This window comes from Hyperolius riggenbachi, chromosome 6, assembly GCF_040937935.1.
Source record: "Hyperolius riggenbachi isolate aHypRig1 chromosome 6, aHypRig1.pri, whole genome shotgun sequence".
NCBI classification, from domain to species: domain Eukaryota; kingdom Metazoa; phylum Chordata; class Amphibia; order Anura; family Hyperoliidae; genus Hyperolius; species Hyperolius riggenbachi.
This window is the reverse complement of record NC_090651.1, coordinates 247,623,925-247,639,739: the sequence shown is the minus strand read 5'-3', so window position 1 is coordinate 247,639,739 and position 15,815 is coordinate 247,623,925. Positions and strand designations below refer to the sequence as shown.

The 15,815-nt window shown below is 44.4% G+C and overlaps 1 protein-coding gene across 3 annotated transcripts in view; it reads right to left on the bottom strand.

Moving 5' to 3' along the window:
• PRKCZ (protein kinase C zeta) overlaps positions 1–15,815 on the bottom strand; it is a 368,822-nt gene that overhangs the window by 86,981 nt on the left and 266,026 nt on the right. For all 3 annotated transcript variants that reach the window (XM_068240660.1, XM_068240663.1, XM_068240662.1), the window contains 2 exons: positions 15,680–15,765; positions 6,021–6,152 (listed from right to left, as the gene is read on the bottom strand). In XM_068240660.1, coding sequence (XP_068096761.1) covers positions 6,021–6,152; positions 15,680–15,765 — 218 coding nt within the window. The remainder of the gene's footprint in view (positions 1–6,020; positions 6,153–15,679; positions 15,766–15,815) is intronic.

Genomic DNA, 15,815 nt, shown 5'->3' with positions numbered 1-15,815 from the left:
TTGAATGTTATGTTAGAGTTTCAGACCATTTTAACTTTAGACAACATGCAGGCAGGATCACACATAATAAACAGTTTAAATATTAATTCAAATGTGCATTCAAAGAGTGATCACATGGAAGGCACAGAGGGTTAAAGCCAGTTCTGGATGGAGTCAACAATCAACTAGAGCATGAAATGCTAGAGCAGAGAGGGAGAGAATCAAATCAGGGTGAGGTGTGAGCAGTCAGGCAGGCAGATCATGAAAGGATGGAAAACCAAAAGGGTTAATGCCAGATCTGGGTGGAATCCATGCCATCAGACAGTGTAAGCACGAAATACTAGAGGGAAATAGCCAGATCAGGATATAGTGTGAAAAAGCAGATAATAAAGCACTATACGGCATATTACATTTGTTTCACGACAAGAAACAAGTGCAACAAATTGACAAAAATAGAGGACATCAAGGGGCAAGTACTAACTGTACTTTGTCTAAAATGAATGACCAACACATGAAAACATACAAGCACAACTAATTTTTATTCTGAAGCTAAACAAAAACTTTATGTAATCTTCCCAGCACTGTGATTACATTATGATTATGCCTACATAAAACTGCTTGCACGCCTTTCAGTATGTGAGAAATGCTTGTGAATACACCCCACCTTTCATAAAATGCTTGCATCAAATGCCGATAGACTACAGGCACATCGTCCCAACTTTCGCTTTGCTATATGCTGCCTTGCTTTTTTTTGACTAAGGTTGTGCTTTAAATACTAGAGAGGCGGGGCTAGTTCAGTTGTCCCAGAGTCTCTCATCCCTTTAATATTTCCGGTTTCAAACCCAAAACAAGTGTGAAGTGTTTGGACTTCAGCCTGAAGCCAAAAGATCAGCATGACAACCAAGAAAGCAGCTTCTGTTTTAAAAGTGGATAAAATACCAACCTTCACACATCTCACAGATCAGGCTTACTTTTAAATGCTTCCATTCCTAAACATTTAGAAGTAAGAAAAAGCTTATGGGTGAAGCAGAGTTAGTATGCCAGTGTATACAATGGCTGCAAACATGTGAATGTAGATCAAGCTACACAATATAATCAAGCTCTAATCTGGAGATGTGCATCATGCTAGCTGCTGTGAAATTGTCCAAGAATGGAAAACAAGGAATTCTATTTGTGCTCATTTCCCATTCGGGTTGTCACGGTAACAAGTGATACTGGACAGGGAAAGTCACGATTACAGCTGGGAGTGGAATGCATAGAAATGAGGACATTTTTCTTCATTTTGGGAAGAGCACATGAATATATTAGAGGAGTGCTCAGCAGACTGAAGAGCACATGGCTTAATTATAGGATTAGTTAGCGCTGGTACCAAGTGTTCATTTCTAATAGAAACCAGAACTGAGAGTAATACAGAGGCTGCCATATGTATATCCTTTTTATAAATGTCAGTTTTCTGGCTGCATTGCTAATCATTTCTAACAAGCAAGCAGCCAGGGAACTCACAGTGCAGTAAGCACACCTTACCTGTATAATCATGTATGTCAGTGATTCAGAAAATACTAGGGCCAGAAGATCAGCACAATGACCAGGCAAAGAGCATTTTCAAAGGAAGCTGCATGGCTCCTTCCAAATTCATTTTAGTTCAGGAGTCACTTAAGGGGATCCCATTATTAGAAGGAAATATGCAAATACCTAAATTATCAATTGATCATTTATATTTTACTTATTGTTATATTACATTTTATACAGTCTTTAGCTAGGTACACACGCTAGATGACACTTGGTCAAAGCAGCCATTTAGGACAGTTTTGGCTAAAAATCCAAAATGTGTATAAGTGTTCCTTGACATTGTATGAAGATCTGACATACATGCCAGATGTTTAGATCCTATAACGCCCAACAGACACCCAATGTCATTGTTCTCCTCTATACCAAGGCCACCAGAAGTCACTGCACTGTCAGCCACACCTTGTACCGCTAAGCAATTTTATTCATTATGTTATTTTCACGACAGTTCCTCTTTAAGGATAATTCCATTACTTGCATGAAGCCTACTACATTCTTTGCCCTAATCACAACTGATTCTCTTTAAACTATAACTTAGTAAACAGGGGCTAAAACTGTTGTATGTGAACTTCAGGAATAAACTCTGCCAGCGCATTCATTCCATCAGTAAAAAACAGAGGCATTTATTATATATCAATCATACCCACCAAAAAAGGTAATTGTAATTGTTTAAAGCCCGTCCAATTCGCTTAACACATAGGACACTATATTTCTAGTAATTACTAATGTTTTTGTGCAGTGCATATTTGTACTTTTTGTAATTAATACACTGAAAGTACATGGTCAGCTAGCAGGGTCCTCTAAGCTGGATTTCCTGTTAAGTTGACAAAGCAATTTTATTGGAACCCCCCGTCCCCCCCACCCCATCATCCCCCACATTTTGAGGTTGTCTGGGAGGAGAATGAAGGCAAGATCCAGTAACTCCTAGTGTGCACATATTTAACCCTGCCCACCCCCTTTCTGCACTGCTGAGCAGTTAAAAGTACATTTCCACTATGCAGGTTGGGCAACAAAACTCCACATTACCACACGTGAATGCACAGCCCATAACATTTTAAAAACATGCATGTTCCATATCAATTGACCATACAATGAAATAAAGTTCAGTTTATTTGCACAGTGTATGCTTGTATGCTGTGTTAAAGAGGAACTGCAAAGTGGAAAATACCTAACCACCAGTGTGAAGCCGATGGCAGGTTTGTCAGAGAAAACCCAGTTTCATAGGGGAAAAAGGGAAGGGCCCCCAAATTACCTCAGGGTAGGGAGGGGACCTCACCAATTACCTCTGTGCTACATTGAAGACCCACTGGTTCACAAGATAGCTTTAATATACCCTGTCTCAGGAACCATCAGGACTGGGGGCTGAGCAGAAGTAGTTGGGGGGGGGGGGGGGGTAGTGGGGGGCCTCTCTAACCTCAAAATGTGGAGTGTGCAGTAAGTAGGAGTGCTGAGATATTTGGATTTAAAGATCAGTAGCATAATAAAACTGTAGAAATTGTGAGACGGGATCAGACACCGCTCCAGCGTAGCAGCCTAGTGGATAGCAGAGAAATCTCTGGCAGAAAAAGCAGAAAATAACAGTGTGAAAATCAGTCTGTTTCACACTGAAAAATGTGGCAACATTTTTCCCCGATTGTATTTACAATTCTCTTTCAGGGAACGAGAATCGCAAATGGAAATGATGCAAAATCGTGTCGATTTTCAGTGTTAAACAGGGCCCTGAGCGATCTGGATAAACTTGGGTATCAATATAGGGAAAAAAGAGAGGAGTCTTCAACTAAGGAAATAAAAAAAAAAAACCTCTAGCTCTGCGTGCCAGTAGTAAACATGATTCCTCCCATGTTGCATGAGGTAGTTTTTCATCACCACTATGACAGGGTTAGAGGATTTTTTCCCCTCTCTCGCTTATCTCTTGTTTTTCTGATAACACGCTCTCTTTTCCTTTGCAATTTTTTTTTCTCTTTAACCACTTAAGGACCACGGTAGTTTCTAATGATCGGTGCTGCGTGGGCTCTACAGCCCGCAGCATCGATCAGAATTGTGGCCGGGCGATCCCCTTTTTCCCCACTAGGGGGATGTCTTGCTGGGGGGTCGGATATCGCCGCCGGCCATTAGTGAGTAGCAGGGGCTCCTCAAAGCCACCCTCTGCAGCGTTTTCCGCCCTCCCTCCGCTTACCTCCCTCCCCCCCTTTCCCTAGGTGGCGCAGGACGGATATCCGCCCTGCGCATTGTAGGATAGGCTTCAGCCTATCATATGCCGGCGTTCCCCGGCCAATCAGAGGCCGGGGATCGCCGATCTGCCTGCCGTATGATGTAAACAGCGGGGATTTCTTCCCCGCGTGTTTACATTACGTGTGCGAGCCGCGATCAGCGGCTCGCACACTGTTCACGGAGGCACCCTCCGTGAACTGGCATGGGAAGGCCGCTCGTACGAGCGGCCGTTTCCATGCTATACCACTAACGACCAGGCGCCGCCTATCGGCGTTAGCTGGTCGTTAAGTGGTTAAAGCAGATCTGTAAATTGCTTAAAAACAGAGTTTCACTTACCTGGGGCTTCTGCCAGCCCCCTGCACGCGACCTGTGCCCTCTCGCAGTCCTGGACCAATACTTGGTTCCCCCACCACGGCTCACTTTTTTTTTACCATAATGGAGGTCGACTTGTAAGTCATTGTGCCCTGGCCACGCGTATCCTAGTATGTGTTCCTGTAGCCAGGAGTGCTCTGCGCAGGCGTAGTACGAGACAATCTCTACTGCGCCTGCACAGTACGCGTCCAGCTACAGGACTGTGAACGAGGAGGCGCACGGCCAGGGCCATGCAGGCACAGTTCCCCAGTGAAAGTTAGTTGTGGCGAGGGACCAGAGCATCGGCGAGTGGCTGCATGGGAACAGATCGGCTGCAGGGGGGCAAAAAAGTGCTTACAGTTCTAGGCATGTGAACACAACCTAGAGAGATGGCATCAGATGGAAGTAAAGACTTTTGGTTGCTTAATGAAGGTTTAAATAGGGAATAAAGATGAGCAGGCAGTTCTGAGGTGGTGGGTCTTATGGCTGGAACAAATGCATACAAGCCTTGGATCACCAAAGCCCAATGTTGAGTGTTGACTGAAGTGTTGTAAAATGGGATCATTGTACTCCTCATTGGAGTCGAGGGGTAATGCATGCTTTGGAGCAATCAACTCTACAAATCCATTTAATAATCTGATGGGTGAATAGGAGTTTTATGGACCAAAAGACAATACTTGGCTACAATAATATCAACTGTATAATATTCATATTTACTGGTACCGTAGTAGAGAAATAATGGTTTAAGGCTGTTCCATGGTTTCAGTAAAGCCACTTTACATCTGTACAGATTCCAGACTTTATCGTGGTCAATGGCCTCAATTCACTAAGCATTACCACATTCGGTAAAGCAGAAAACAGCTGATTTTACCGATCACCTTGCCAAATGTCAATTCACCAAACCTAATACCACACTTAAAAGTTAAATTACCGACAAGTGAGGTAAAACGATTAAGCATTCGGTAAATCAAGTTAAAGTGTTCGGTATTTACTTCCAGCTCTGACCAGCCGGTAACTTATAATGTCCATGCGGCAAAGGTTGACAGATGTAACAGACAGCCAATAAGGAGAGGCAGGCAGCCAATGGAGAAAGCCACACAGTCCTGCTTCTCTCCCAATTTGATACTTTGGAGGGCAGGACTTCAGAACAGCAGTGCAGGAGGAGAAATTGAAAAGGACTTTTCTGTATCCCTTTAGATGTCCATATGTATATACTGGTATACAGAAATGCTCCCTCTAGTGGCTGCAGCACATCTAAAGGGATGCCGGTATTGCACTGGACAACCCCCCCGACTCGTACACACCACTTGTGGGAAGACTCACAGCTTCCTGCCTGACCTGCTCCACAGCTGATGAGACTACTTAACAGGGTTGAGTGTATTGAAGCATGTTTTCCAGTATTTTATCGAATTTCTACTGCATGCAAGAACTCTTAGAGAATTTGGAAAATAAAGTGTAAAATACCGAATGTGGTATTTGACTAAACTGCCCTTAGTGAATTGAGGGCAATGACTCTGGAATTAACTGAAACATGGGAGATGAGCCAGACCTCATCATCCCATATTGTGCTTAACCTGATGCTGTTGTGTTTGGATGGGAGTAAATTCATGTGGTCATGTTCCAGAATATATCAGCAGCGAGTTAGCAGCATGTATACATTTGTTTAGGATGGGCTGCTGGGCATAATTTACAAGGTCCCCCCCCCCCCCCCCCCCCCAAGTAAGGTGCTACTTTGCAATCATTACAATAGTTTGATAAATCTGATGGGCAGCCGTTAATTGCTGCATACAAAGAACAAGTCCATTACTTACTGGGTAAAGTTATTCACAACATTAAATACTCATTTTCTATATAACAAATCATTAAAGCTGTTCTGTCTCACCACTGAGCTTAACCCGCAGATGGAGACTCACCATATGCTTCTTGCAGGTCAGTGGGACAAGAATGTGACAGCGTTTATGGACAAGCAGTTTGCAGTTGATACACTTGTAGCCTTGCCTGCCAAGGCCCCATATCCTTTCACTGCACTGGCCACAGTAGGCTTTCTAGAAATAGAACAGGATAAAGAGAACATTATTATACAGTCACAAAACAAGTTACAACAATGAACACGGGATTGTAGAAAGCAAATCAGTAACTATTTAAATGTGTAACATTGAAGGGCAGTTATGTTATTTTTGGCTGCCTAGGTCGTCTATGTGGCTCCCAAATTCTCAAAAGAGCTAAATAGAAATGTTTGAATCACCAGCTTCCAGGAGGAGGGGGGAGAGAAGGAAGAGAATATGGGTCAGAGGGAGAAGAGCACTGGCTAAAGGAGAAGAGCACTGGCTACAGTAGAAAATGGGGTAGTGGACAGTAGGAAAGATAAAAGCACTGGCTACAGGGAAAAGTGGAGTAGTGAGTGGAGGTTGAAGGTCACTGGGTACAGGCAAAAGGGAAGGAGGTGGAAGAAGGACATCGGATACAGGGTAAATTGGGAATTGTAGAGAAGATCCAGAGCTCTAGGCAGGGGAGGGGGACTAGACTGTGGGGTTAGGATCACTTATTCGATGGGAAAAGATAGAACTGACTGTGGGGAAGAAAAACACCAGCTACAGGGGAAACAGTGGAGTACTAGCTAATGGAGGGGTGTCCTGAGTTAGGCCGGGTTCACGCATAAAATGTGTACATTTACGATCTAGTCCAGTCAGATTTGTATCGATTTCCATGGGTGTGTTCACACATAAAAGGTGTACAAGTTCCAATCCTGTCAGGTAAAACAGATAGAAAACGGATGTAAAACTGACAGGGCAGGAAATGTACAGCTTTTTGTGTGGACCAAGCCTTAAAGGATACCTGAAGTGGCATGTGACATGATGAGATAGACATGTATGTACAGTGCCTAGCACACAAATAACTATGCTGTGTTCCTTTTTTTCTTTCTCTGTCTAAAAGAGTTAAATATCAGGTATGTAAGTGGGTGACTCAGGCCTGACTCAGACAGGAAGTAACTACAGTGTGACCCTCACTGATAAGCAATTCCCCTTTTTACCACTTTCTTGCTGTCAGAAGCCATTTTCTGCTAGGAAAATGTTTTATAGTTGGAATTTCTTATCAGTGAGGGTCACACTGTAGTCACTTCCTGTCTGAGTCAGGACTGAGTCAGCCACTTACATACCTGCTATTTAACGCTTTCAGGCATGGAAAGAAAAAAAAGGAACACAGCATAGTTATTTGTGTGCTAAGCACTGCACATACACATGTCTATCTCATGTCACATGTTACTTCGGGTATCCTTTAACCACTTCCCGACCGCCGTATGTACAATTGGCGGCCGGGAAGTGCACCCCGCAAGGACCGCCGTATTGACAATTGGCGGCGGTCCTTGTAGGGGCATGGGCGGAGCGATCGCGTCAACAGTGACGCGATCCTCCGCCTCCGCCTGGCGCCGCTCACCCGCCGCAACATCCCGCCGGCCATACGGAAGCGCCGGCGGGATGTTAACCCGACGATCGCCGCATACAAAGTGTATAATACACTTTGTAATGTTTACAAAGTGTATTATACAGGCTGCCTCCTGCCCTGGTGGTCCCAATGTCCGAGGGACCACCAGGGCAGGCTGCAGCCACCCTAGTCTGCACCAAGCACACTGATTTTCCCCCCCCCCCCTGCCCCAGATCGCCCACAGCACCCATCAGACCCCCCCCTGCCCACCCCCCAGACCCCAGACCCCTGTTTGCACCCTATCACCCCCCTAATCACCCATCAATCACTCCCTGTCACTATCTGTCAACGCTATTTTTTTTATCCCCCCCTGCCCCCCGCTCCCTCCTGATCACCCCCCCACCCCTCAGATTCTCCCCAGACCCCCCCCCCCCCCATGTACTGTATGCATCTATCCCCCCTGATCACCTGTCAATCACCTGTCCATCACCTGTCAATCACCCGTCAATCACCCGTCAATCACCCGTCAATCACCCGTCAATCACCCGTCAATCACCCGTCAATCACCCGTCAATCACCCGTCAATCACCCGTCAATCACCCCTTGTCACTGCCACCCATCAATCAGCCCCTAACCTGCCCCTTGCGGGCAATCTGATCACCCCCCCACACCAATAGATCGCCCGCAGATCCGACATCAGATCACCTCCAAAATCCATTGTTTACATCTATTCTCTCCTCTAAACACCCACTAATTACCCATCAATCACCCCCTATCACCACCTGTCACTTTTACCTATCAGATCAGACCCTAATCTGCCCCTTGCGGGCACCCAATCACCCGCCCACACGCTCAGATTGCCCTCTGACCCCCCCTTATCAATTCACCAGTGCATTAATTACATCTGTTCTTCCCTGTAATAACCCACTGATCACCTGTCAATCACCTGCCAATCACCCATCACCCATCAATCACCCCCTGTCACTGCCACCCATCAATCAGCCCCTAACCTGCCCCTTGCGGGCAATCTGATCACCCACCCACACCATTAGATCGCCCGCAAACCCGCCGTCAGATTACCTCCCAAATGTATTGTTTACATCTGTTATCTTCTCTAAACACCCACTAATTACCCATCAATCCCCCCCTATCACCAACCGTCACTGTTACCTATCAGATCCTAATCTGCCCCTTGCGGGCACCCAATCACCCGCCCACACGCTCAGATTGCCCTCAGACCCCCCCCCCCCTTATAAATTCGCCAGTGCATTAATTACATCTGGCCTTCCCTGTAATAACCCACTGATCACCTGTCAATCACCTGCCAATCACCTATCACCCATCAATCACCTCCTGTCACTGCCACCCAACAATCAGCCCCTAACCTGCCCCTTGCGGGCAAACTGATCACCCACCCACACCAATAGATCGCCCGCAGATCCGACATCAGATCACCACCCAAGCGCAGTGTTTCCATCTATTCTCTCCTCTAAACACCCACTAATTACCCATCAATCACCCCCTATCACCACCTGTCACTGTTACCCATCAGATCAGACCCTAATCTGCCCCTTGCGGGCACCCAATCGCCCGCCTACACGCTCAGATTGCCCTCAGACCCCCCCTTATCAATTTGCCAGTGCAATATTTACATCTGTTCTCCCCTGTAATAACCCACTGATTACCTGTCAATCACCTATCAATCACCCATCAATCACCCCCTGTCACTGCCACCCATCAATCACCCCCTGTCACTGCCGCCCATCAATCACCCGCTGTCACTACCACCCATCAATCAGCCCCTAACCTGCCCCTTGCGGGCAATCTGATCACCCACCCACACCAATAGATCGCCCGCATATCCGACGTCCGATCACCTCCCAAGTGCAGTGTTTACATCTGTTCTCTACCCTAAACACCCACTAATTACCCATCAATCACCCCCTGTCACTGCTACCTATCAGATTAGACCCCTATCTGCCCCTAGGGCACTCAATCACCCGCCCACACCCTCAGAATGCCCTCAGACCCCAGCCCTGATCACCTCGCCAGTGCATTGCTTGCATCTATTCCCCCCTCTAATCACACCTTGAGACACCCATCAATCACCTCCTGTCACCCCCTAGCACACCTACCCATCAGATCAGGCCCCAATTTGCCCCGTGTGGGCTCCTGATCACTCGGCCAAACCCTCAGACCCCCTTCCGATCACCTCCCCAGTGCATTGATTGCATCTATTTTCCCCTCTAACCACCCCCTGAGACACCCATCAATCACCTCCTGTCACCCCCCTAGCACTCCTATCCATCAGATCAGGCCCAATACAACCGGTCATCTAAAAGGCCACCCTGCTTATGACCGGTTCCACAAAATTCGCCCCCTCATAGACCACCTGTCATCAAAATTTGCAGATGCTTATACCCCTGAACAGTCATTTTGAGACATTTGGTTTCCAGACTACTCACGGTTTTGGGCCTGTAAAATGCCAGGGCGGTATAGGAACCCCACAAGTGACCCCATTTTAGAAAAAAAGACACCCCAAGGTATTCTGTTAGGTGTATGACGAGTTCATAGAAGATTTTATTTTTTGTCAAAAGTTAGCGGAAATTGATTTCTACTGTTTTTTTTCACAAAGTGTCATTTTTCACTAACTTGTGACAAAAAATAAAATCTTCTATGAACTCGCCATACACCTAACGGAATACCTTGGGGTGTCTTCTTTCTAAAATGGGGTCACTTGTGGGGTTCCTATACTGCCCTTGCATTTTAGGGGCCCTAAACCGCGAGGAGTAGTCTAGAAAACAAATGCCTCAAAATGACCTGTGAATAGGACGTTGGGCCCCTTAGCGCACCTAGGCTGCAAAAAAAAGTCACACATGTGGTACCGCCGTACTCAGGAAAAGTAGTATAATGTGTTTTGGGGTGTATTTTTACACATACCCATGCTGGGTGGGAGAAATTTCTATGTAAATGGACAATTGTGTGTAAAAAAAATCAAACAATTGTCATTTACAGAGATATTTCTCCCACTTAGCATGGGTATGTGTAAAAATACACCCCAAAACGCATTATACTACTTCTCCTGAGTACGGCGGTACCACATGTGTGGCACTTTTTTTTACACCCTAAGTACGCTAAGGGGCCCAAAGTCCAATGAGTACCTTTAGGATTTCACAGGTCATTTTGCGACATTTGGTTTCAAGACTACTCCTCACGGTTTAGGGCCCCTAAAATGCCAGGGCAGTATAGGAACCCCACAAATGACCCCATTTTAGAAAGAAGACACCCCAAGGTATGGTGAGTTCATAGAAGATTTTATTTTTTGTCAAAAGTTAGCGGAAAATGACACTTTGTGAAAAAACACAATTAAAATCAATTTCCGCTAACTTGTGACAAAAAATAAAATCTTCTATGAACTCGCCATACTACTAACGAAATACCTTGGGGTGTCTTCTTTCTAAAATGGGGTCATTTGTGGGGTTCCTATACTGCCCTGGCATTTTAGGGGCCCTAAACCGTGAGGAGTAGTCTTGAAACGAAATTTCTCAAAATGACCTGTGAAATCCTAATGGTACTCAATTTGGTCTGAATGGAAAAAAAGTGGCCGGTCCTTAAGGGGTAGAAAGCCCTAGGTCCTCAAGTGGTTAAAGGAAAGCGCATCTGACATCAATAGGGCTTTTGGTATACACTGAATAGTGCAAAACTACTACCTTTTGGTATACACTTAATAGTGCAAAACTACTACCTTTTGGTATACACTGAATAGTGCAAAACTACTACCTTAAGTGGTACAAACTAAGCCATGCACATCTGCTGTCAGTGGATCTCGTACAGTATTTTTTGGCATCTTCGGTTTCCTGCAATGTGTTCCTTTCAAATACAATATGTACTGTATGTGTATTTTACTGTTCATTGGCTCACAATTGTTTCATGGTTAACATCTTACTGGGAAAAAAAATGTAGATACCTTGCTAAAGAAGTGGTGCAAACTGATGGCAAAAGCATCTCAGGAGTCTCTCATACACATCTAACATCTGATGATGGCTTCTATCTACAATCCAACACAAATGCCCTTGAACTGTAGCCCTTAATATGATCAAAGATTGTGACTGAATCTTGGGGGGAAAAAATCAATATAAAATTGATGCATGCGTGACCAGCACAAGGACTGTGTAACTTGGCAGGCAGTCACATAGCATAATTAAATCTAACTTTCCTCTAATCACAGGAAGATGCTTTTCTGCATAACTACATCTACCAAGCAACTGGAAAATAATGTGCTTTGTAAAGTCAAAGAGATATTAATATTTAAATGGATAATAATAATCGTCTTAAATTACATGAAAAATAATTTTAGAGGACATTTGAAGTATCACACACCAGGGGCCCAGCAGCCCCCTGTTGCTCTACTATTTATAAGTACAGTTCAGTCTTTTGTTTATACTAATTTCCTAGATCTCTGGTTGGACCTTTAGGGCACATTCGCACTAGAAATCACTAAACGCAATCGCAAACGCTGATCCATTTTCTGGAGTTTTCCAGCGGTTTTTCCTAGAGATTTCCCAGCGATTTTCCACTATACAGAAAGCGTTTTTTCAGCAATTAGTGTTTTCTAGTTCAATAAGCGTTTTCTAGTTCAATAAGCTGTGTGTCTTCCATAAACAGGAAATGACATCTGCACAGGAAAAAGAGGTGTTTTGTGGGTAAACTGCAAGGTTTGATGGGTAAAATCGTAGGATAAACTCTGTTGATTGTGAACAGGCCAGCGCTTCCAGAGCGATTTACCAGCGCTCCTATACTTAACATTGAAACGCTAATTGCTCAGAGTCGCTCAGAAAATGCTGCAGGCAACGCGTTTGCGTCTCAGTAAATCGCTTAGATGAGAACACTTCCATATACTTTTCACTGTACAAGCGTTTTTCAAAATGCTAGCGATTTTCAGCGATGCTGTAATTGCTTGTGAAGCGCACAAGTGTGAATGGATCCGAAGTGCCTGTAAAGCTTGTTTCACTTCTAGAGCCTTTGGATTGCGGTTCAACATGTTTTTCAAGTTCATGGGACCTCTGAGGAAGTCCGCTTTTGGCCCCTAGTTTTATTGAAGTGGGAAAGGTTTTGAACTTCTGTCAGGTTTTTACTGCCAATTGTGTCCTCCCACCTTGATGAGAACGTTCCACCATGGTCAATCAAAAATATAGGAAAAACAGGAAATTTGATCTCATTTCTGGATAGTTTTTATTTAAAAAAAAAACTGGAAAATCTAACATTTTGATTGTAAAGAGAACCCGAGGTGGGTTTGAAGAATATTATCTGCATACAGAGGCTGGATCTGCCTATACAGCCCAGCCTCTGTTGCTATCCGAAACCCCCCTAAGGTCCCCCTGCACTCTGCAATCCCTCATAAATCACAGCCACGCTGCTGACAAACAGCTTGTCAGAGCTGGCTGTGTTTATCTCTATAGTGTCAGTCTGCTGCTCTTCCCGCCTCCTGCAGAACTCCAGTCCTCACCTGCATCCCTTCCCTCCCTGCTGATTGGAGGGAAGGGATGGGGGCAGGGACCCGGAGCTATGCAGGAGGCGGGGGAGCAGCTGAGACTGACACTACAGATGTAAACACAGCCTCAGAGCACAGCTGTGATTTATGAGGGATTGCAGAGTGCAGGGGGACCTTAGTGGGGTTTGGGATAGCAACAGAGGCTGGGCTGTATAGGCAGATCCAGCCTCTGTATGCAGATAACATTCTTTAAACACACCTCGGGTTATCTTTAAAGGTGGACACTAACGTAACAATTTGCCAAACAATTGTTTATAAATTATTATTCATATGAACACATCGGAATTTATCATTTGGGACCACTAATGGACTGGAATCTCCTAAACCAATCCAATCAGATTGACGGGATTAATCTGAAAATCTGATTGATTTCATTGATTTGATTAGATTGGTTAGGAGATTTGTGTCCATTAGTGGTCCCAAACGATGATTTCCAATCGTTCATATAAAGAATCTTTCATAAATGCTCATTTGGCAAATTACATCATTAATGGCCACTTTAAGGCTGAGTACAGAAAAGAAAACTGTTGGTTTAATCACTGAGGCTAGTTACCTGTATCAGAGGCACTCTCAGGCCAGAGCAATCCATCACACAAAGCAAAAATATACAAGCCCCCAGGTTCAATATGCATGAACACAATGGGCTTGATACACAAAACCGTGATAACTCATATCACGGCCGTGAAATTGCAAATTTTTGCGTGAAAACCGATGCATTTTTGTGCGAAAATTCGCAATTGCATGCCCAAATTTGCAATATCGCACGCAAATTCGTGATTGCGCGCAAATGCTAAAACGGCCGTGATAGGAGTTATCATGGTTTAGTGAATCAAGCCCAACGTGTGACCCGTGTTGCTTGTCCCCTTGACAATGCTCGTTTTGATAAATATAGGCTAAAGGAGGTCTTCTCTGGCACTTCATGGTACATCTCTATAGCCAAATTCTCACCCCCTGACCATAAACCTGCTTTGCATGTGAACAGAGACTGGCTCAAAGTTATGTGGGTGAAAAGGGGGCATAGTAACATACAGCCTTACCCCTTGTTGCTTATCTGACAGAAAAGCAGTCAGGTGGGCAGTAGAACAGCCTCTCTAAGTAGCCATACCTCTTTTTCATGCCTCCAATGTAGAACTGTGTATGGCCATATGGGTGGATGTCTGGAAAGCGTGACAAAGGTCGCGTCTGCAGTTTAATTCCATTAACAGGAAGTCCTGAATCCTGACTGCTATCGCACCACATAGTGCTAGTTTAAGAAAGCAACTCTATAAGGTAGATTGCATGGCATTATATTATGCAGTGACCACTGTGTCAGGCTTGATTCAAGCCACTCTCAGGCTGCTCAGGCATGCTCTGTTTACTGTTTATTTTGAAGTGGGGACAATTATGCTTTAAGGTGAGGAGGTGCTGTTTGCCTTTGCTGCTCTTTTCACACAACAGTTTTCAGAGAGACAGTAAACCTGCAGGAAAGGAAGTCCATCACACCTCCTCATGTCAAACACAACATTCTGCATATCAAGGGAAAGGCCAGAGAACAGTTGGGTGGGGCAGGCCAGCAGTCAGGTTCAAAACAGATTCTTCATTGATGTTTGGGTTTATCTTATTTGACATTTGTGACTAGGCAGGGCTCACAGGAGACAAGTTTTAGAAATGCGAAATATGGGTGATAATGCTGCCTCAAAGTGTTTCTATGTGTCTTGTAAACTTCAGGTACACAAACATCTAAACATACAATCATCTTTAAAGTGGATTTATAATGAGGGAATATGAAAGCTGCCATTACTGATCTAAATGTAAAATATGCCATTTGCTTGGCTGACATGCTGGTCTTTTGCCTTCTGTAATGTTTAATCCACAGGCCTGCACGAAGCATACAGTTATTCAGGCAGTCAGGCAGCGTGGATATGCATCGTTTTCAGCCACAGACTCAGAAAATAGTAAAAGACAGCAAATCAGCACAACAGTCAGGTAAATACCATATGTTAGAACAAGGGCAGCAGTAACAAATGTGGTCACCGACCTGCCCAACCTCCTGATAGGACAATGCCAGAACATCAGCACTAATGATGCCATCACTTCTCTCCTCCTGTCAGCTTGTTTCTAGTATCCACTTACAGCAATGTGCTATAGAATGGAGCCTGGCTGGCTTACACGGCAGGCCCTCCCTCTCTTAGTCCATGTCCTGCTGCACGTGGGGTTACAGGAAGCTATATACCAAAGATTCAGGTAGTAATGCTAGCTTTACTTAATACAGACTATTGCTGAATGGAATTGTGGCTTCATATATTATATATATATATATATATATATATATATATATATATATATATATATATATATATATATATATATATATATATATATATATATATATATAGCTGGAGTGCAGCTATGTGTTTCTATAGTGTATATTTAGATTACAGTCTTGTACAGATTGCTCTTAGTCATGGAATTGGATTTCTAACACATGCTATAATAGCAGCATAAATGCAACAGAACAGTGTATACACAATAAGCATTCTCCATCCTCTAAAGAAAAGAAGCAATAGCAGGCTAACACAGTGCAGCCCAGATACTGGACCCTTGCAATGAATCACTCACTCTGTTAAAGCGTTTGGCTTGAAACAGATGCCCATTCACTCGGTACAGCTTCCTCCATCTTCTGGCCCCTCGACGGTAGATGGATTCTAGGAAGAAGAGAAACGTGTAAAGGAGCAGCATGCTAAGCTAGCAGTGC